The sequence below is a fragment of the Dendropsophus ebraccatus genome, chromosome 1 (genome assembly GCF_027789765.1).
Source record: "Dendropsophus ebraccatus isolate aDenEbr1 chromosome 1, aDenEbr1.pat, whole genome shotgun sequence".
NCBI classification, from domain to species: domain Eukaryota; kingdom Metazoa; phylum Chordata; class Amphibia; order Anura; family Hylidae; genus Dendropsophus; species Dendropsophus ebraccatus.
The window spans coordinates 227149499-227171774 of record NC_091454.1 but is presented as its reverse complement, the minus strand read 5'-3'; the positions used below and the strand labels follow the sequence as shown (position 1 = coordinate 227171774).

At 48.3% G+C, this 22276-nt stretch overlaps 1 protein-coding gene across 1 annotated transcript; it reads left to right on the top strand.

Moving 5' to 3' along the window:
- Positions 1-18189: 18189 nt before the first annotated feature.
- Positions 18190-21200, top strand: LOC138785890 (zona pellucida sperm-binding protein 3-like). The gene is made up of 8 exons (XM_069962343.1): positions 18190-18687; positions 19211-19329; positions 19684-19787; positions 19865-20042; positions 20110-20230; positions 20464-20555; positions 20630-20763; positions 20944-21200. The coding sequence occupies exons 1-8, from the start codon at positions 18190-18192 to the stop codon at positions 21198-21200; spliced, it is 1503 nt and encodes a 500-aa protein (XP_069818444.1).
- Positions 21201-22276: the final 1076 nt, after the last annotated feature.

Below are 22276 nucleotides of genomic sequence, written 5' to 3'. Positions count from 1 at the left end.
ACTTACAGAGCGCCCCTTTACCAGTGACTTACAGAGCGCCCCTTTACCAGTGACTTACAGAGCGCCCCTTTACCAGTGACTTACAGAGCGCCCCTTTACCAGTGACTTACAGAGCGCCCCTTTACCAGTGACTTACAGAGCGCCCCTTTACCAGTGACTTACAGAGCGCCCCTTTACCAGTGACTTACAGAGCGCCCCTTTACCAGTGACTTACAGAGCGCCCCTTTACCAGTGACTTACAGAGCGCCCCATTACCAGTGACTTACAGAGCGCCCCTTTACCAGTGACTTGGAGAGCGCCCCTTTACCAGTGACTTACAGAGCGTCCCTTTACCAGTGACTTACAGAGCGCCCCTTTACCAGTGACTTCCAGAGCGCCCCATTACCAGTGACTTCCAGAGCGCCCCTTTACCAGTGACTTACAGAGCGCCCCATTACCAGTGACTTACAGAGCGCCCCTTTACCAGTGACTTGGAGAGCGCCCCTTTACCAGTGACTTGGAGAGCGCCCCTTTACCAGTGACTTACAGAGCGCCCCTTTACCAGTGACTTACAGAGCGCCCCTTTACCAGTGACTTACAGAGCGCCCCTTTACCAGTGACTTGGAGAGCGCCCCTTTACCAGTGACTTACAGAGCGCCCCTTTACCAGTGACTTCCAGAGCGCCCCTTTACCAGTGACTTACAGAGCGCCCCTTTACCAGTGACTTGGAGAGCGCCGCTTTACCAGCGACTTACAGAGCGCCCCTTTACCAGTGACATCCAGAGCGCCCCTTTACCAGTGACTTACAGAGCGCCCCTTTACCAGTGACTTACAGAGCGCCCCTTTACCAGTGACTTGGAGAGCGCCCCTTTACCAGTGACTTACAGAGCGCCCCTTTACCAGTGACTTACAGAGCGCCCCTTTACCAGTGACTTCCAGAGCGCCCCTTTACCAGTGACTTCCAGAGCGCCCCTTTACCAGTGACTTCCAGAGCGCCCCTTTACCAGTGACTTCCAGAGCGCCCCTTTACCAGTGACTTGGAGAGCGCCCCTTTACCAGTGACTTACAGAGCGCCCCTTTACCAGTGACTTACAGAGCGCCCCTTTACCAGTGACTTACAGAGCGTCCCTTTACCAGTGACTTACAGAGCGCCCCTTTACCAGTGACTTACAGAGCGCCCCTTTACCAGTGACTTACAGAGCGCCCCTTTACCAGTGACTTACAGAGCGCCCCTTTACCAGTGACTTACAGAGCGCCCCTTTACCAGTGACTTACAGAGCGCCCCTTTACCAGTGACTTACAGAGCGCCCCTTTACCAGTGACTTACAGAGCGCCCCTTTACCAGTGACTTACAGAGCGCCCCTTTACCAGTGACTTACAGAGCGCCCCATTACCAGTGACTTACAGAGCGCCCCTTTACCAGTGACTTGGAGAGCGCCCCTTTACCAGTGACTTGGAGAGCGCCCCTTTACCAGTGACTTACAGAGCGCCCCTTTACCAGTGACTTACAGAGCGCCCCTTTACCAGTGACTTACAGAGCGCCCCTTTACCAGTGACTTGGAGAGCGCCCCTTTACCAGTGACTTACAGAGCGCCCCTTTACCAGTGACTTCCAGAGCGCCCCTTTACCAGTGACTTACAGAGCGCCCCTTTACCAGTGACTTCCATTTAACTTTAATCCTGGGTGCCGTCCCTTTAAGAGCGACTTGGGTCCCATCCCTTTAAGAGCAACTTGGCTCCCGTCCCTTTAAGAGCGACCTGGGTCCCTTTAAGAGTGACATGGGTCCCTTCGCTCTTAAAGGGACCCAAGTCGCTCTTAACGGAACCCAGGTCGCTCTTAAAGGGACCCAGGCTGCTCTTAAAGGGACCCAGGTTGCTCTTAATGGAATCCAATTCGCTCTTAAAGGGACCCAGATCACTCTTATAGAGACCCAGGTCGCTCTTAAAGGGATCCATATTGCTCTTAAAGGGACCAATTTCGCTCTTAAAGGGACCAATTTCATTCTTAAAGTAACCTATTTAGCTCTTAAAGGGACCCCGTTGCATTTAAAGGGACCCAGGTCGCTCTTAAAGGGACCCAGGTCGCACTTAAAGGGACCCATTTTGCTCTTAAAGGTACATATTTTGCTCTTAAAGAGCCCCAGGTCTCTCTTAAAGGGACATATTTTGCTCCTAGAGGGCCCCAGGTCGGTCTTAGAGGGACTTAGGTCGCTCTTAAAGGACCCTAGGTCCCTCTTAAAGGGACCCATTTCACTCTAACAGGGACCCAGATTGCTCTTAAATGGACCCAGGTCGCTCTTAAAGGGACCCAGGTTGCTCTTAAAGGGACCCATTTCGCTCTTAAAGGGACCCAGGTCGCTTTTAAGGGGACCCAAGTCGCTCTTAAAGGTACTTATTTCGCTTTTAAAGGGACCCAGGTCGCACTTAAAGGGACCCAGTTCGCTCTTAAATGGACCCAGATGGCTCCTAAAGGGACCAATTTAACTCTTAAAGGGACCAAGGTCGCTCTTAAAGGGACCAATTTCATTCTTAAAGGGACCCATTTTGCTCCTAAAGGGATCCATATCTCTCTTAAAGGGACCAATTTAACTCTTAAAGGGACCCAGGTCGCTCTTAAAGGGACCAATTTCATTCTTAAAGGGACCAATTTCACGCTTAAAGGGACCCATTTTGCTCTTTAAGGTACATATATAGCTCTTAAAGAGCCCCAGGTCGCTCTTAGAGGGACCCAGGTCACTCTTAAAGGGACATATTTTGCTCTTATAGGGCCCCAGGTCGCTCTTAAAGGGTCCCAGGTCGCTCTTAAAAAGACCCAGATCGCACTTAAAGGGACCCAGTTCGCTCTTAAATGGACCCAGGTCGCTCTTAAAGGGACCCAGGTTGCTTTTAAAGGGACCAATTTCACGCTTAAAGAGACCCATTTCGCTCTTAAAGGAATCCAGATCGCTCTTAAAGGGACCAATTTAACTCTTAAAGGGACCCAGGTAGCTCTTAAAGGGACCAATTTCATTCTTAAAGGGACATATTTCGCTCTTTAAGGGCCCCAGGTCGCTCTTAGAGGGACCCAGGTCGCTCTTTAAGGGACCCAGGTCGCTTTTAAAGGGACCCATTTAGCTCTTAAAGGGATCCATTTAGCTCTTAATGGGACCCAGGTCGCTCTTAAAGGGACCCAGGTCGCTCTTTAAGGGACCAAGGTCGCTCTTAAAGGGACCCAAGTCGCTCTTAAAGGGACCCATTTTACTCTTACAGGGACCCAGATTGCTCTTAAATGGACCCAGGTCGCTCTTAAAGGGACCCAGGTTGCTCTTAAAGCGACCCATTTTGCTCTTAAAGGGATATATTTCGCTCTTAAAGGGACCCAGGTAGCTTTTAAGGGGACCCATTTCGCTCTTAAAGGGACCCAGGTCGCTTTTAAGGGGACCCATTTCGCTCTTAAAGGGACCCAAGTCGCTCTTAAAGGGACCCAGATCGCACTTAAAGGGACCCAGTTCGCTCTTAAATGGACCCAGATGGCTCCTAAAGGGACCAATTTAACTCTTAAAGGGACCCAGGTCGCTCTTAAAGGGACCAATTTCATTCTTAAAGGGACCAATTTCACGCTTAAAGGGACCCATTTTGCTCTTAAAGGTACATATATAGCTCTTAAAGAGCCCCAGGTCGCTCTTAGAGGGCCCCAGGTCACTCTTAAAGGGACATATTTTGCTCTTATAGGGCCCCAGGTCGCTCTTAGAGGGACCCAGGTCGCTCTTAAATGGTCCCAGGTCGCTCTTAAAAAGACCCAGATCGCACTTAAAGGGACCCAGTTCGCTCTTAAAGGGACCCAGGTTGCTTTAAAGGGACCAATTTCACGCTTAAAGGGACCAATTTCGCTCTTAAAGGGATCCAGATCGCTCTTAAAGGGACCAATTTAACTCTTAAAGGGACCCAGGTCGCTCTTAAAGGGACCAATTTCATTCTTAAAGGGACATATTTCGCTCCTGCTTGCTTCGGCGGCTCCTGGAACGTTCCGCCCTCCAATCAGTGTGCTGCCCCGACGCAGCACACTGATTGGCCGGGCAGGCCGTGAAGACACCGGGAGCCCCGAAGCAAGCAGGAACGGGGACCCGGTAATGTATAATGTCCAGCGGCTAGGGGGTTAATGGGGAGGGCTGCAGACAAAATCACAGCAGGGATGTACATCCCTGCTGCGAGTTTCTCTGCTAATGAAAGTATAGGGCTGGGATCTGCAGCGAGTTATGCTGCAAAAACGCAGCAAGGAGACTCGCTGCAGATCCGGCAAGTGGGTTTGTACCCTAAAGGTACATATTTTGCTCTTAAAGAGCTCCAGGTCACTCTTAAAGGGTCCCAGGTCGCTCTTAAAGGGACCCAGGTCGCTTTTAAAGGGACTAGTGATGAGGAAATACTGTTCGATCAAATAGATATTCGATCGAATAGTAAGGTATTCAATCTATCTAATAGTATCGAATATTTCGCTGAATATTCAATACATATTCGATAAGCGTTCAAATCCCCCAGCTTCCGGTTTTTACCTCCAAGTGGTCGAATAGATGTTTTTCAATAATCAAATTTTGTTCCCATAGACTTTAATAGGATTAAATATACGATCGAATATTCAAATATTCGGGAGATATTCGTACGAATCACTAAATGGGACCCATTTCGCTCTTAAAGGGACACATTTCACTCTTACAGGGACCCAGGTTGCTCTTAAAGGGACCCATTTTGCTCTTAAAGGGACCCATTTTGCTCTTAAAGGGACCCAGGTTGCTCTTAAAGGGACCCATTTTGCTCTTAAAGGGACCCAGGTCGCTATTAAAGAGACCAATTTCACTCCTAAAGGGACCCATTTTGCTGTTAAAGGGACATATTTCGCTCTTAAAGGGACCCAAATCGCTCTTAGAGGGACCCAGGTCGCTCCTAAAGGCACCCAGGTCACTCCTAAAGGGACCCAGGTCGCTCTTAAAGGGACCCAGTTCGCTCTTAAAGGGACCCAGGTCGCTCTTAAAGGGACCCAGTTCGCTCTTAAAGGGACCCAGGTCGATCTTAAAGGGACTAAGATCGCACTTAAAGGGACCCAGTTCGCTCTTAAAGGGACCAAGATCACTCTTAAAGGGAGCCAGGTCGCTCTTAAAGGGACCAATTTCGCTCTTAATGGGATTAATTTAGCTCTTAAAGGGACCCAGGTAGCTCTTAAAGGGACCCATTTCGCTCTTAAAGGGACATACTGTATTTCACTCTTAAAGGGACTCAGGTCGCTCTTAAAGGGACCCATTTCGCTCTTTAAGGGACCCATTTTGCTCTTAAAGGGACATATTTCCTTCTTAAAGGGACCCAGGTCGCTCTTAAAGGGACCCATGTTGCTCTTAAAGGGACCCAGGACGCTCTTAAAGAGACATATTTCGCTCTTAAAGGGAGCCAGGTCGCTCTTAAAGGGACCAATTTCACTCTTAAAGGGACCAATTTAACGCTTAAAGGAACCCATTTCGAGACATATTTCGCTCTTTAAGAGACATATTTAGCTCTGAAAGGGACCCAGGTCGCTCTTCAAGGGACCCAGGTCGCTCTTCAAGGCACCCATTTTGCTCTTAAAGGGACCCAGGTCGCTCTTAAAAAGGACCCATTTCACTCTTAAAGGGACCCAGATCACTCTTAAAGGGACCCAGGTTGCTATTAAAGGGACCCAGATCGTTCTTAAAGGGACCCAGATCACTCTTAAAGGGACCCAGGTTGCTATTAAAGGGACCCAGATCGCTCTTAAAGGGACCCAGATTGCTCTTAAAGGGACCCAAGTCGCTCTTAAAGGGACCCAGGTTGCTCTTAAAGGGACCAATTTCGCTCTTAAAGGGACCCAGGTCGATCTTAAAAGGACCCATTTTGCTCTTAAAGGGACATATTTCGCTCTTAAAGGGACCCAGGTCGCTCTCAAAGGGACCCATTTCTCTCTTAAAGGGACCCAGGTCGCTCTTAAAGGGACATATTTCGCTCTTGAAAGGACCCATTTCGCTCTTAAAGGGACCCAGTTTGCTCTTAAAGGGACCCAGGTCGCTCTAGCAACATGGGTCTCTTTAAGAGCGACATGGGTCCCATACCTTTTGGAGTGACTTGGGTCCCTTTAAGAGCAACATGCGTCCCGTCCGTTTAAGAGCGACTTGGGTCCCGTCCCTTTAAGAGCTACATAGGACCCTTTAAGTGCGACTTGGGTCCCGTCCCTTTAAGAGCGACTTGGGTCCCGCCCCTTTAAGAGCGACTTGGGTCCCTTTAAGAGCGACTTGGGTCCCGCCCCTTTAAGAGCGACTTGGGTCCCTTTAAGAACGACTTGGGTCCCTTTAAGAGCGACTTGCGTTCCTTTAAGAGCGATCTGGGTACTTATAATGGTAAAGATCATTGCTCGGTTACCATGACAATCTTACTCATGTCAGTGAGACAAAATCGTTAAGGACCTTCCATATATTACATCTTCTATTGGCCAATAGTGGACATGTGACTGTGGATGTTGTGATACATTGCCTGACAAGACCTTAGAGTTCCTATTGGCTGCTATATTTCAGCTATTTGCATATGTGCTGTGATTGGCTGTTAGTGGTTAGAGTGTGGCCATTATTTGCAATGGGCCATTATTTTCTATGGGAAATTCGGGGTCTTTTAATGTAAATTTCGTAAAAACAACAAATTTGATCGAAACGAAAAATAGATAGCACACCACACACCGCCGAGGGCTTCGAAAGGCAGTTTGAACGGAGTCTGTGCGCAAAGCGGTTCGGGCTGTATTACGCGCAGAAAAATGGCTGGAAGAAACGGAAGAAGAAGAATACGGATTACAATATAGGGATTTTCAAGCACTATAACAACAGATTCTAGACCTACAACGCAAACTAGCAGAACTACACAGACTGAACAAGATACAATTTGACTCTGACAGCACTAGAGATAACACTAGTCACACAAAAAATCCATGAACACAACACACATAAATTTTAACCAGCTCTAAGTAGAATTAGGATGCAGCACTACTGGTACGGAAATAAACCTTCGGCTCTACTAGCAAAACAATTAAATAAACAAATGGCCAAATCCCGAATACCATTTATATATGATGGCCAAAAGACCAAAATTATGGACCCCCAAGGTATCGCTAACAACTTGGCAGACTACTATAAAGCTCTTTATAACTTAACAGACAACCCACTCCACTCCTCAGCCAACCCCGGATCGGATTACATCATTCCTAGATGGAATTAAACTTCCTTCACTGTCCCCAACCCAGCTGCAAAGCCTCTCCACCCCAATAACAGAAAAGAAAGGCCTACTAAAAAAAAATACCCTAAAAGCAAACAAATCCCCAGGCCCGGATGGGCTGACTAACGATTATTATAAAGTACACAAATATATACTTATTCCCTACCTAACCAGAATGTTTAATGGCATCCTAGAAGGAGACAAATTTCCAGCAGAAATGTTAAAAGCCCTGATAATAACCCTCCCGAAACCAGGAAAATCACCAGACACAGCAGCAAATTTCGCTACTAAATGGGGACCTTAAAATCTATGCCAAAATAGTGGCAAATAGGTTAGCGGACATGATACCATTATTAGTACATCAGGACCAAGTGGGATTTGTAGCGGGGCGACAAACCTGCGACGGAACCAGAAGGTTCATAGACCTTATTGCTATAACGGAGGCCCGGCGAACGCCTTCTCTGCTCCTTACCCTGGATGCGAAGAAGGCGCTCGACCGGGTACACTGGGGTTACTTGGAGATGACACTGACTAAGTTTGGGATCACTGGTCCCCTTTTTAAAGCTATAATGGCTCCATACACAGTCACCTCAGCACAAATTTATTCATCAGGGATCCTTTCCCACCCCTTCCATATAACCAATGGGACAAGACAGGGGTGCCCCCTGTCCCCAACAATATTTGTACTTGCAATAGAGCCCTTAGCACAAAAAAATCAGAGAAGCCCAATCTGTGCAGGGTATACATGTGGGAATAAAGGAACACCACATCGGGTTTGCGGACGATATAATTCTCGCACTGTCTGAACCAGAAGCATCTTTGGAGTCAGTGGTACAAATCCTGACTGAATTCAGAACAATAAGCTACTATAAGGTTAACTCTGCGAAGTCACAAATTCTAAACATGGGCCTACCCCAACCATTAGTGCTGCCACTAAAACAAAACTTTCCATTCCAATGGCCAGACAATGCCATCCCATACCTAGGCATTACTCTTACGTACCCCATACAAAAGCTAGCAGTGATTAACTATAATTCCTTGCTAGGAACAATTCAAAAGGACATATCAAAATACACCTCATTGCCAATATCTTGGGTTGGCAGGCCCGCTTCTGCCATGAGGCGGAATGAGCCTTCCGGGGGGGGGGGTGCATGCCGGCCATCACTCGGGGCGGCTGCCTGAGGTTTGCCTCAGGCGGCAGAAACCCCAGAATCGGCCCTCTGGGTTGGTAGGATTTCTACGATCAAAATGATGATTCTTCCCAAAATAATTTATTTTTTCAGAAACCTACCTATACTCCTATCAGTGACCCTTTTAAAACGTATACAGAAGGCAATAAACGGGTATGTATGGATGGGGCAAAGAGCTAAAGTGTCACACAAAATCCTATGTTTACCAACTAAAATGGGGGGATTAGGCTGCCCAGACGTCACTAAGTACTATCATGCATCCATAATGGGCCAGGTGAAACAATAGTTTATAGAAGACATTACTAAACAATGGGTAGAGTTGGAATCAGTTCAGGTTCCAGGGAATAACATTCCAACGCTGCTATGGGCAATGAGATTGTCGCCCATGAGAAAACCCGACCCACCACCACCAATAATAGCAGGAATCACCATATTTAACAAAAACACAGTAAAAGACCTACTAATCCCTACGAGGGCATCTCTCATCCCCATAAAGACTTTGGAAAGATTAATACCTGATGCTGACTACACCTCTTGGACAAATAATGGGCTAACCACTTTGGCAGATTTATATAACAGGAACATTCTAAAATCCTTTGCAGAGCTAGTACAACAGTACAACATCTCCAATAAGGACTTCTACAAATACCTACAACTCAGGCACTGCCTAAAGGATGTGCGGTTTGAAAATACTAATAAGCAAACCAAATATGAGACATTCCTCAGAGATACAACAGGGAAACTCAGAGATCTTGCCCTGACACATCGATCCCTAACAGCACAAAACACGGAATTTACTTTCATAAAAAAATGGGAAATAGACCTCAAAAGGACATTCACGGAACAACAATGGTCGACACTGTTTGACCTCCCCTCCAAAGTGTCTCATTGCGTCAGCCACTGTCACGACCGCAGCGGCGTCCCGCGTTCCGGGCCGCCGCCGCGACCGCCTCCTGCCCCATGCAGCAGCCGGTGTCCATAGTCAGGGACCCGGCGCTGCTATTACTTCGGCCCCGGGGGGCGCCTCACCTCTTCACGCTCCTGTCTCTCGCTGTGCCGGCCGGCGCGCGCGTCCCCGCCTCCTAGGGCGCGCGCGCCGGCTGTCTCAGATTTAAAGGGGCAGTGCGCTCCTAATTGGTAGTTGCACCCAATCACTCCCCTATAAATCCCAGCATGCCCTGTCCCTTGTGTTGGAGCCTCTACATGCTTCCCATAGCGTTGGCCCAGCCCCTGTTGTTCCTGTTTCCTATCTGCCACCTGGTCCCAAGTCCTTGTTCCTGATTCCTTCCCGCTACCTGGTCCCTAGTCCTTGTTCCTGGTTCCTATCCGTTACCTGGTCCCTAGTCTGTGTTCCTGGTTCCTGTTCCCCTGTGTCACCGTGGCTCCTGAGTTCAGCCTGTCACCTGCGGACACGCCTACTGCTCCTGCCACCCCTCGCCTGCCGTCACCAGCAACCAAGCCAGGGGTAGCGACCTGGGGGTCGCCTGCCGCAGCAAGTCCATCCCGCCTTGCGGCGGGCTCTGGTGAAAACCAACGGCCCCTTAGACTCCGCTCCCTGGTGAGGTTAGTGTCATCGCTGGTGCCGGTCCAGTGGATCCACTATTCCAGGCATTACAGTAGGCTCCAACCATGGATCCCGGCGAGGTGCCTGATCTCCGTGACATCGCCAGAGTGGTCGCTCAACAGGCGCAACAAATCCAGAAACAGTCGCAGCAGATCCAGCAACTCACTGCCGCCTTACAGCGCACACCACCTCCTGACGCTGTTTCTACACTCCGACTTGCTCTCCCAAGCAAATACTCGGGTGACTCCAAGTTGTGCAGAGGATTCCTGACTCAGTGCACCATGCATATTGAACTTTTAACCCTTTAAGGACATGGCCCATTTTCGTTTTTACGTTTTCGGTTTTTCCTCCTTGTGTTTAAAAGGTCATAGCACTTGCATTTTTCCACCTAGAAACCCACATGACCCCTTTTTTCTTGCGTCACTAATTGTACTTTGCAATTACAGGCTGAATTTTTGCATAAAGTACACTGCGAAACCAGAAAAAAATTCAAAGTGTGGTGAAATTGAAAAAAAAAACGCATTTCTTTTATTTGGGGGAAATGTGTTTTTACGCCATTCGCCCTGGGGTAAAACTGACTTGTTATGCATGTTCCTCAAGTCGTTACGATTAAAACGATATATAACATGTATAACTTATATTGTATCGGATGGCCTGTAAAAAATTCAAACCGTTGTTAACCAATATACATTCCTTAAAATCGCTCCATTCCCAGGCTTATAGCGCTTTTATCCTTTGGTCTATGGGGCTGTGCGAGGTGTCATTTTTTGCGCCATGATGTGATCTTTCTATCGGTACCTTGATTGCGCATATACGACTTTTTGATCGCTTTTTATTACATTTTTTCAGGATTTGATGCGACCAAAAATGCGCAATTTTGCACTTTGGGATTTTTTTGCGCTGACGCCGTTTACCGTACGAGATCAGGAATGTGATTAATTAATAGTTCGGGCGATTACGCACGCGGCGATACCAAACATGTTTATTTATTTATTTATTTGTTTACTTTTATTTAAAACCTGGGAAAAGGGGGGTGATTCAGACTTTTATTAGGGGAGGGGGCTTTTTACTATTAACAACACTTTTTTTTTTTTTTTTTTACACATATACTAGAAGCCCCCCTGGGGGACTTCTAGTATATACACTGTGATCTCTCATTGAGATCTCTGCAGCATAGATATGCTGCAGAGATCCATGAGATCGGCACTCGTTTGCTTTCGGCTGCTGCAGCCGGATACAAACGAGTGCCGAGCCGAGGACGGCGCCATCTTGGACGCGTCCCCGGCCGGCATCAGACAGGGAGATCGCTCCTCCGGGACAAGGTCCCGGAGGAGCGATCTCCCCCACTAGACACCAGGGAAACGTTGCCTCCGGTAATCGGAGGCAGCTGTCAACTTTGACAGCTGCCTCCGATTAGCTAATTAGCGGGCACGGCGATCGGACCGTGCCCGCTAATAGCGGCGGTCCCGGGCTACACGCGGCACCCGGGATCGCGGCACTTCAAAGCGGGGCCGCCGCGCGGCCCCGCTTTGAAGTGCTAATGAGGACATAGGACGTACCGGTACGTCCTATGTCCTTAAGAGGTTAAGTAGTCAGTTTTCCACCGAGCGCTCTAAAGTGGCTTTCATCATCAGCCTATTGGAGGGTAGAGCCCTGGCCTGGGCCACCCCACTGTGGGACCGTGATGATCCTGTTGCTGCCAATCTCCGGGCCTTCCTATTCGAGTTTCCCTCTGTCTTTGAGGAACCTGCCCGTGCTTCTTCAGCCGAGACTGCTCTCCTCAACCTCTCTCAAGGGAGCTCCTCTGTTGGTGACTACGCCATCCAGTTCCGTACCCTTGCGGCTGAATTGGACTGGAATGAAGCCGCTCTAATAGCCACCTTCAAGAAGGGCCTATCCAGTCAAGTGAAAGACGTGCTTTCCGCCCGAGACCTACCTACCTCCCTGAACGAACTCATCCTACTGGCCGCCAGAGTTGATACTCGTTTTTCGGAGAGGGAGGAGGAGGTTCGGCATGAACATCTACTAAGCCGTTCCCGTCGCCATCCCCAGCTGGCGCCGGTTTTCCAGAATCCTGACTTTCCGATGTCCCAGCCCTCTCCTGATATTCCTATGGAGGTGGAACGGGCTCACCTGACGCCTGATGAAAGAATCCGTCGTCTGGAGTTGAATCTCTGTCTCTATTGCGGTGGTTCAGATCACTTTCGGCTGAGATGTCCCCTACGTCCTCAAACGTCCGGAAAATGCTCGCACCTAGGTCCGGTGGGACAGGTGTCCTTAGGTGTGAATGCCACCCTTCCAAGTCTGTCTATGCCAGTTTCCATCCGGACTCCCTCTGGACAAAATCACCAGACTACTGCCTTTCTCGATTCTGGGTCAGCAGGCAGTTTTATTGCGGCTACATTGGTCCAAAGATGGCAGCTACCCGTGACCCGCCTAGCCAGGCCCCTGACTATCTCCTCGGTCACGGGCGAAATTCTTACCGACCGTGTGTACTACCAGACCGCACCTTTAGTCCTCCAGGTGGGTCCTTTACATCAGGAAAAGATATCCTTCTACGTCCTGCCCCATTCTTCCCCCACCGTTCTCCTGGGACTCCCTTGGCTGCAATTACATGTCCCTAAGCTGGACTGGAGAACCGGGGAGATTCTCAGTTGGGGTCAGAACTGTTCCAGCCAGTGTCTCAAGTCACCTCAGCACCTCACCAAGCACTCTACGTCCTCTTACCACCGGGAGAACTTACAGAAGGATCTCTTCCACAATTCCACATCCCCTTGCCACGTTATATCTCCTGATCGTCTAGTACCAGTCGTCATCTCTACTCTTCGGAAAGTACCCCCCGGAAAGACTCATGTTCACCCTGCGCTTCGAAGAGGTATTTTGAAGTGGGGACATTCCTCATTGGAGGCCGGGCACTCTGGAGTCCGTAAGACCGGCCAACGGATCTCTCGCCACTACTGGTGGTCCAGTCTGTTCCAAGATGTCAAAGACTTTGTGGCTTCCTGTGCCATCTGCAGGCAAGAAAGAGGGGGAGGCCAAAGGGGGGGGGGGTACTGTCACGGCCGCAGTGGCGTCCCGCGTTCCGGGCCGCCGCCGCGACCGCCTCCTGCCCCATGCAGCAGCCGGTGTCCATAGTCAGGGACCCGGCGCTGCTATTACTTCGGCCCCGGGGGGCGCCTCACCTCTCCACGCTCCTGTCTCTCGCTGTGCCGGCCGGCGCGCGCGTCCCAGCCTCCTAGGGCGCGCGCGCGCCGGCTGTCTCAGATTTAAAGGGGCAGTGCGCTCCTAATTGGTAGTTGCACCCAATCACTCCCCTATAAATCCCAGCATGCCCTGTCCCTTGTGTTGGAGCCTCTACATGCTTCCCATAGCGTTGGCCCAGCCCCTGTTGTTCCTGTTTCCTATCTGCCACCTGGTCCCAAGTCCTTGTTCCTGATTCCGTCCCGCTACCTGGTCCCTAGTCCTTGTTCCTGGTTCCTATCCGTTACCTGGTCCCTAGTCTGTGTTCCTGGTTCCTGTTCCCCTGTGTCACCGTGGCTCCTGAGTTCAGCCTGTCACCTGCGGACACGCCTACTGCTCCTGCCACGCCTCGCCTGCCGTCACCAGCAACCAAGCCAGGGGTAGCGACCTAGGGGTCGCCTGCCGCAGCAAGTCCATCCCGCCTTGCGGCAGGCTCTGGTGAAAACCAGCGGCCCCTTAGACTCCACTCCCTGGTGAGGTTAGTGTCATCGCTGGTGCCGGTCCAGTGGATCCACTACTCCAGGCATTACAGCCACTTAGAAGCCTCTAGAGAATTACTCTACAGGTGGTACATGACGCCCTATAGGCTTGCAAAACTTTATCCCACAACATCATCGTTATGCTGGAGGTGTAATACGAGCACTGGAACTTTACTACACGTGTGGTTAGAGTGCCCCTCACTTGCACTATTTTGGGGGAAAATTCGGGACTTTTTGGAGGCAACTCTGCATTACCCACCATCGTGGGGACCGAGTATGGCACTACTCTCATTGGATAACAAGAAAATTCCGCATGAGGACTTGACAATAACAATACATATTCTAATGGCTGCAAGGAACGCGATTGCTCTGAAGTGGAAATCAGCAGCAATTCCTGATTTAGCAGAAAATAAGGCAAAAGTCCAATATAATTATAGAATGGAAAGGTCCAACGCTTTAAGGAACAATAACCTCCCACGATTAGAGAAACTCTGGTGCAAGTGGATAGCGTTGGGCCTAGATGTATGAGCTTACACTTGAATGTTTTCTAACTAATCCTAGGTAATTCCACAGAACCCAGATAGGCATTTATTCTCTTTGTTCACCTTGTATGTTTATTATTTCTATAGGAGAGGAGCTGGTTGGCACAAATTTATAAGTCTATGTATCTGACTGATAACCAGAACAAATTACAAGCATAGTACCTTCTAATGCAGGACTGTAAGTTGTATGTTATGTGTTGTAAGTTATATTGTTGTCGTTTGTTAACTCTTGGACGCTAAAACTATTATATATGTTAAAACTCTGCTTCCTGACAGAGCCACATGTTCGCGGCTTGGCCGACACTCTCTCGGCCGTGTTTTTTAAAAATTTGTATGAAAATCTCTAATAAAAATTTTAAATAAATAAAAAAAGAAAACACAGAAAGGCTATGTTAACGCACAGTTGGAATTTAGTGGATGGCTGTTATTTCAAAAAAGTGGCTATTGTTTTAAAATAACAGAAATTATTTGCCATTAAATGGCGGCCATCCGCTAAATTTCAGCAGTGAGTGAGCATAGCCTTTCTGTGTTCTCGTTCCCTCCCAATTTTGATTGCAAAAGTATTGACCAATATATTGACCAAAAATACTGTGTGTGAACAAAGCCTAAGGATGGTAATAGAGCAACCTTAAGAACATTTGTTTGTACAGGTTTTATTTTTTAGGAGCCGTTAAATAAAAGTAATAATAATAATGGATCATGTGGGTCTGTAGATTAAAAAATGCAAGCGCTGTGGCCTTTGAAAACTCAAAAGGAAAAAATAAAAGTGCAGAAATAAAAATTGTCTTTGTCCTTAAAGGGTTAAGAGTGTTACAACTTTTTTTTTTTTTTTTTTTTTAGGTGAATCGCTTTGGGGAATAGCGGTGCACGGGGGGCGACCGACGATTTAAGAAGCACCATACATTAATTAGCAGGCCTTCTCCTCTACTCCGTCTTTCTCCCCGGGTCCCGCGGCGCAGCATCAGCTTTGGTGCGGCCTGACTGAGCTGTCAGGCTGCTCTGGAGTTGATGCTGCGCCGTGGGACCCAGGGAGGAAGATCGCGGAGGAGAATGCCTGCTAATTAATGTATGTTGCAAGGGCTGCATGGACATTGGTAACAATGTCCCTGCAGCCCTCACTAAACGATCATGGGGCCGTGGGATATGCCCAGCATCGAGCGCTGATCTAGCAGATTGGCGCTCGTTTACACTGTTGATCGGGCCATGGAATAGGGCCCTTAGGGTATTTTCACATTGAGGAATAGGCGAGGAATTGAAGAGGAAATTTCGCGCAGAAAGAGGATATTCAATCTCTCAATTATTTTTCTAGCGGAATCAGCCAGAAGACACGTCAATTATTGGGGTAGAAAGCGAATCCGCAGCAGAACATTATGACGTTTGAACAATAGAGCGGATATCCCATTGAACACAATAGGACATTTCAATTGAATATGTGTATAAAAAAATTGCTCGGCTACCATAACAATCTTGGAAATCTGTATTTTGCTGTAATATATATGTATATTTTTATTTATTTTTATATAATGTTATGGGAAACCATTTCTGTGTAGGTATACAGCAGCATCTGTGCGTCTCCGCTTTCTGCACAAAGAATGGACACGTCCCTAAGGGAGGAGTTTTTCCCATGCCTAGGGGCGTGCACATTAAAATCAACCAATCACGTCAAAAAGTCCCTAAAGCTACATCACCCAGTGCGCTTCCCAAACATACTGTACCCCTGTACCCTGCACCCCCTGCTGGTACAGGACAAGAGCATTGAAACCCACCCAGGACCGTGACTACATGGAGAAAACATGCCCAGATGACTACTTGGCCATACAGTGCGGGACTATATAAAAGTAAGATTGTAGATTAATCCAGCAGGGGACGCAGGGTACAGTATGTTTGGGAAGTGTGCTGGGTGATGTACCAGCATGTTTCCTTAGCTTTAGGGTGCCTTCTTACAGTACACAGCATATCAGCAGCGGATTTCTCGCTACGAATTTGCAGCGAAATCCACAGCGGATACTTGCCCATGCATTTGAATGGGCTGACATACTCGCACCGAGTAGGTGAAACTCAGTGCCTTTAAAGGGGTGCTCCAGCGTGGGGGCACTTTTTTGGAGGGACCGGGGAGGAGGTGGCTGAAATAAAAGACGTCCACTTGCGATGCCCCTGGCCCCTAGGGGCCACTCTGCTGAGAGGATGGTGTTGCGGGCAGGAACCGGGGCAGCTGCTAGCTAGATGGTTGTCACGGTTTAGGCACGAGGGATCGCAGCTGGAAACCGGGCTCCTGACCATGCAGAGGCTGGGCATGCGATTCTTCGTTGTCCTTAGTCAGGGCACCAATTATCACACCAATGCCAAGGTTCAGAAACAACGGTAGTTGTATATTTATTGTAACGGTGGTAACTAGTAGCAACAGTCTCTCCGGATGCAACCGGGAATAAGGCAGACTTGAATAAGGCAGAGTAATGGGTGATGCTGCAAAAGGCTGTGGGAGTAGCGTGCTGAATGATGGGAGTAGTAGTGATACTGAAGCAGAAATGCTGGGTGGAATGAGACTTGAATGAAATACTTGCTGATGATGATTAGAGAAGATGATGATGAGAGGAACTGAGGAATGACTGAAGAACGGCACCCAGATGAGAATCTTGAGACTGGAACACAGCCAGTGGACTGGAGATGCAGAGCACACGCAGGCCTCTCTCTTAGCAGGGAGAGAGATCACACACAGAACTTGTCCCCTGAAGGTGGAGAGCAAGACTGACGTAGAACAAGAAGTCACATGGGAACCCCAGCCAAAGCTCGATGACCGTTGGGGGTACCATGGCAACAGGGCACAGTCACGTGATACACCAGCCTTTGCATCATCACACCATTAGGCATATACAGAGAAATATACATGAGAAGTACCATACTTGAACACTGGGGGGCGACATAATACCATTAGGCACTGATACCGGAATATACATAAAAGAAAATGAATGGAACAGCAGATCTGAATACTCAGGGGTGACACAATACACGCAGTTTGCAGTGAACCATAGCTTTCCAGAACAGAACCGGTTATAGTAAAAGTGTGAGGATAAGAAAGCTGTTCTGGGACACTGCACACTTACCTCCCCGGTTCCATCGGCGGGTCCCGCATCATGTCGCTCCGGTGCCCGGTTCCCTGAGTGGCTGAGCGGCCCTGACACGTAGCATCTCGGGCGGCATCAGACACCAGGAAGCGGCCGGGAACCGGGCACCGGAGCGACGTGATGCGGGACCCGCCGCTGGAACCGGGGAGGTAGGTGGACGTCTTTTATTTCAGCCACCTCCTCCCCGGTCCGTCCAAAAAAGTGCCCCCACGCTGGAGCACCCCTTTAACCCCCGGAGCATACATGACCTGCTCCAGGCTCCTGCTTGCTTCGGGGCGCTGAGTTTCGAATACTCGCAGCGTGATAACAACCCATTCAAATGCATGGGCAAGTATCCGCTGTGAATTCACAGCAAGAAATCAGCTGCGGATAGGCTGTGTGTGAAGGCACCCTTAGGGACGTTTTTGACGTGATTAGTTCCCTTTAAATGCAGGACAAAAACACAATGTGAACACGGCCTAACAGGACAAATTGGTAGCAGTTCCTAGTATGACTCCTCCTCTTTGCTGTAGATCTTTATATTTAAAAATACAAAATGCTACAATAAAAATATAATAATAATAATAATAATAATAATCACAAATATTAACACTAATAAAACTCCTAACAACTATATTGTATAATAAATTCCTGTTCCAGCATAAAATAAATAGATCCCCACACCAAACAGCAAACCATTTTTTTTTCTTCCTCATCGCTGTCTCCTCATCAGATGTGGTGGTGGTGGGGGGGAGGCCCAGCTGAGTGTAATAAGGCATCAGGTGGAGGATGGCCGTGTGATGGGTATAAAGCTCAGCCTCCTCCACCCTTTCCTTGTGTGACTTGTCCTGCAGTCAGGATGGAGCTGTGGATCAGGTGGAGTTGGCTCTTAGTGGTTCTGCTCTACGGACCAGGCTTTAGCAGCTCCTCGGTTAGACCCCGGCGCCAGTATGACACTTGGTGGAGGAGTAACCAGGCTGGATGGGGATCTTCTAGAGGACTTGGACAATCAGCCTCTAGACTGGGTTCTCCTAGAGCAAACCCCTGGTCTCAGTCTCACTCAGTCTCTGGTGTTGGGTCTCCGAGAAGTCTTCAGCCTGTATATGGATGGGGCTCCAGGAGTCATGGAGCAGCGTATCAGTCCCGACAACTTGCACTACAACCCTCATCCTCCCCTATCAGTGTGCAGTGTGGTGAGGACAAGATAGTGGTGATGGTGAAGAGAGACTTCTATGGTAATGGTAAGCTGGTGAGGCCCTCAGACCTGTCCCTGGGTTCCTGCCCCCCTGGAGCTCAGACTACTGACCCCAATGTGATGTTTGAAGCTGATCTCCAAGACTGTGGGAGCAGCTTAGAGGTGAGTGAGCAGAGGAATCCAATAAGACTTGTGGTTGTATACTATGATCCTTGTATACTATGTATACTATGATCCTATCTATACATCATAGAATCCCCTCTGTCAATCTGTAGTATGCGATAACATTGCCATTCTTACTATGTACCAGTGATGGATGTATCTTGATTATGCTGCTTATAGTCCCCTCCTCACAATGACAGATCTGTAAGTCTATTAGCTCTTATGAGGTCCTTGCTATGATCTATAGAAGGGGGATGGGTATGGAACCTTGGCTCCCCAACTGCTGCCAAACTACAACTAAAGCTTTTGCAATAGTTGGAGAGCACATGTTCCCTACCCCTGATCTATATGATCACTTGGGCTTCCAGGAATCCTGTCAACTTCTCCAGTAGTTTAGCTGTGATGGTTTCCTGTCCTTTCTTGGTCTCCTGTTTCCCCCCTATGTAGTAACTACAACCCTTACTATTCCAAATAGACACTTGTGATATGTAGTGTAACCTCATTGTGATCTCCATTCTACAAGATGACTCCAGACTGGCTAATTTACAGCGTCAATCTGCGCTACACCCCCAGCTCTCCCAGAAATGTGCCCATCACCAGGTTCAACTCTGCTGTGGTTCCCATTCATTGTTACTACCCACGGTGAGCCTATTCCTATGGTGTGCTCCATACCTTAAGATCTGCACAATATGTATGTACTGTATAATGGAAGTCAATCCTTGTGGCCCCCACAGTCTTTAGGTGATATATTACTAGTCCTTGCATCATGACTATTTCCTTGGATGGTCATGAGAAGAGCAGTCTCTTATTGTCTTCCCTAACTGAGTATTGTCTTCCCTAACTGAGTCTTCAGTCTTAACTATAACATATAAATGTGCACAGTTATAGGTTTAGATATCTTCCTATAATATGGAACGGTTCTGGTATTTCTTGAGCTAGACTGAGGCCTGTATACCTACACAATGCATGGTTTCAGTATTTTTCTTCCTTGTCTAGACATGGTAATGTGAGCAGTAAGGCCATCAAGCCAACATGGATCCCGTTCAGCTCCACAGTGACCTCAGAAGAGCGGCTGGCCTTCTCCTTGCGTCTCATGACTGGTTAGAAGCTTTCTAATATTACGGCGGTGGTTTGGAGTGTCTTGGCCTATACTAATCACCTAGTATCTTCTCTCCAGCGGACTGGAGCGCTCCCAGTCCATCACTGGTCTTCCAGCTTGGTGACATGTTCTACATAGAAGCCTCTCTGGACACTCAGAACCATGCCCCGATGATCCTGTTTGTGGACAGTTGTGTGGCCACCATTACCCCAGATGTGACCTCCACTCCTCGCTATGAGATTATCTCTAACAATGGGTGAGTTACTCCCATCAAGACTGTCCCAAGTCTTCAAGAGCTTGTCTACAGCTCATCTTTCCTACAGGTGCTTGATGGACGGGATGCAAGAAGACTCTTCTTCAGTCTTTGTTTCTCCAAGACCTCAAGCAGACACCCTTCGCTTCATAGTGGATGCCTTCAGGTTCACGGACAGTTCTGTGTCTCTGGTAAGAACAGTCGAGCAGCAGAAAGTGTCAACAACACGTACCAGTTTAAATGCATCCTAGGTACACAATATTTACTGTACCTGTAAGCCCCAATATAAAAACCATACTGGTTGCCTTTATTGGACATGACCAGTGTCTTCTTAGTCCCTTTAAGGCTTTCTTTAACAAAAGTTGTAATTTGGAGGTGGGTATGAGTCTCATGGAAGTGACCACTGCTGGTAATCGTGTCCTAGATCTATATCACCTGTTCTCTGAGAGCTGCTGCCATTGACCAGACCCCTGACCCAGTGAACAAGGCCTGCTCCTACAACAAGGCCTCCAGCAGGTAAGAACCTGTATAGAGAACCCAGAAATTATGTCAGTTGTTGGGGCACTCTATTGATCCTCAATCTCTTCTAGTTGGACACCTGTAGAAGGCTCAAGTGGGATCTGCCAGTGCTGTGCCACCGGGAACTGTGCTGCTCCTACAGGCCCCAGATCAGCATGGGGCTCATACCTTGGGAGGCCAAGAGGATTAGGGAAGAGAGATGTTGGTGAGTAACAATGCATTGTATTGAGCACTACAAGCCAGTTTTCTGATTCAAGATGTTGTCTTCAATGCCTGTAAAGCCATAGTACATGAGTTGTCAGATCATGGTTAAGGCCACTTCTGTAACAGACCAGTTTGAAGACTACTGAATAGTTAATCTCAGATATTGCTTTCTCTCTGGCAGGTTCTCAGGTGGAGGAACATGGCCTGGCCACACTGGGTCCTCTTCTAGTGACTGGAGCGAAGCCTAACCAGGAGGCCAGAGCAGGAACCGCCCAAGCTTCCAGGATGGGTGCAGGCCAAGAACCTCTCCAGCTGTGGGTGCTGGTGGCCATCGGCTCTGTCTCTACAGTGGTTGTGGCTGTTGCTCTTACTGTGGTTGGAAAATATCTTCTGAGAAAGCTTACTGCTAAAGGCCCCGTTCCCACTGAGCAAAGCTAGCGGAATTCCGCGACGGAATTGTCCGCCGCGGAATGCCGTTAGCCTCCCGCTCATAATGGGACTCTATGGGAGGCGCGCGCTCCTGCCCTGTCCGCGCTGAAGAATGAACATGTTCATTCTTCAGCGCGGACAGAGCAGCAGCGCGCGCCTCCCATAGAGTCCCATTATGAGCGGGAGGCTAACGGCATTCCGCGGCGGACAATTCCGTCGCGGAATTCCGCTAGCTTTGCTCAGTGGGAACGGGGCCAAAGAATCTGTGCAAAAATAAACACTTTTTGGTAAATCCTCGTCTTAGTCTCTTGAATTGGACCATGCAGATGTGTTGGATAATGTCTTAAAGGGGTACTCCAGCAAAAATCTTTGATATCCACTGGTTTCAGAAAGTTGTAAAGATTTGTAATTTACTTTTTAAATCTAGTCTTCCCATACTTTAACTGCTGCATGTCCTGCAGGAAGTGGTGTATTCTCTCCAGTCTGACGCAGTGCTTTCTGCTGCTGCTTCTGTCCATGTCAGGAACTGTCCAGAGCAGGAGAGGTTTTCTATAGGTATTTGCTACTTTAGACAGTTCCTGACATGGGATATAGGTGGCAGCAGAGAGTGTTGTCAGACTGGACAGTATCTCACTTCCTGCAGGACATATAGCAGATGACACTTACTGGAATTAAAGTGACTCTATCCACCACACTGATGGTACCATCTGTTTGAGAATAAATACTTACTGGTGTGCCTTGGTCTTAAACTTGGTGGATACAGAGTCACTTTAAATAGAAGTAAATTACAAATCTACATAACTTTCTGACCCTGGTGGATTTGAAGAATTTTTATATTTTGTGTGCCAGAGTGCCCCTCTAATAGACTTGTTGCTGTCTCTATTGCTATCTGGTGCTATGGGAGAGACAACCTGCAGACTCCTGTCTCTAATAGAGCTATAGGATGTGCCATAAATATTTTTGAATGTTCCACCATTCATTTTTATGGGGAATCTTTGACCTTTAAAGCAACTCTGTAGCCACAATCTGACCCCCCCCCCCCCCCCCCCCCCACAAAAAAAAAAAAAGTACAGAGTCACTTTAAA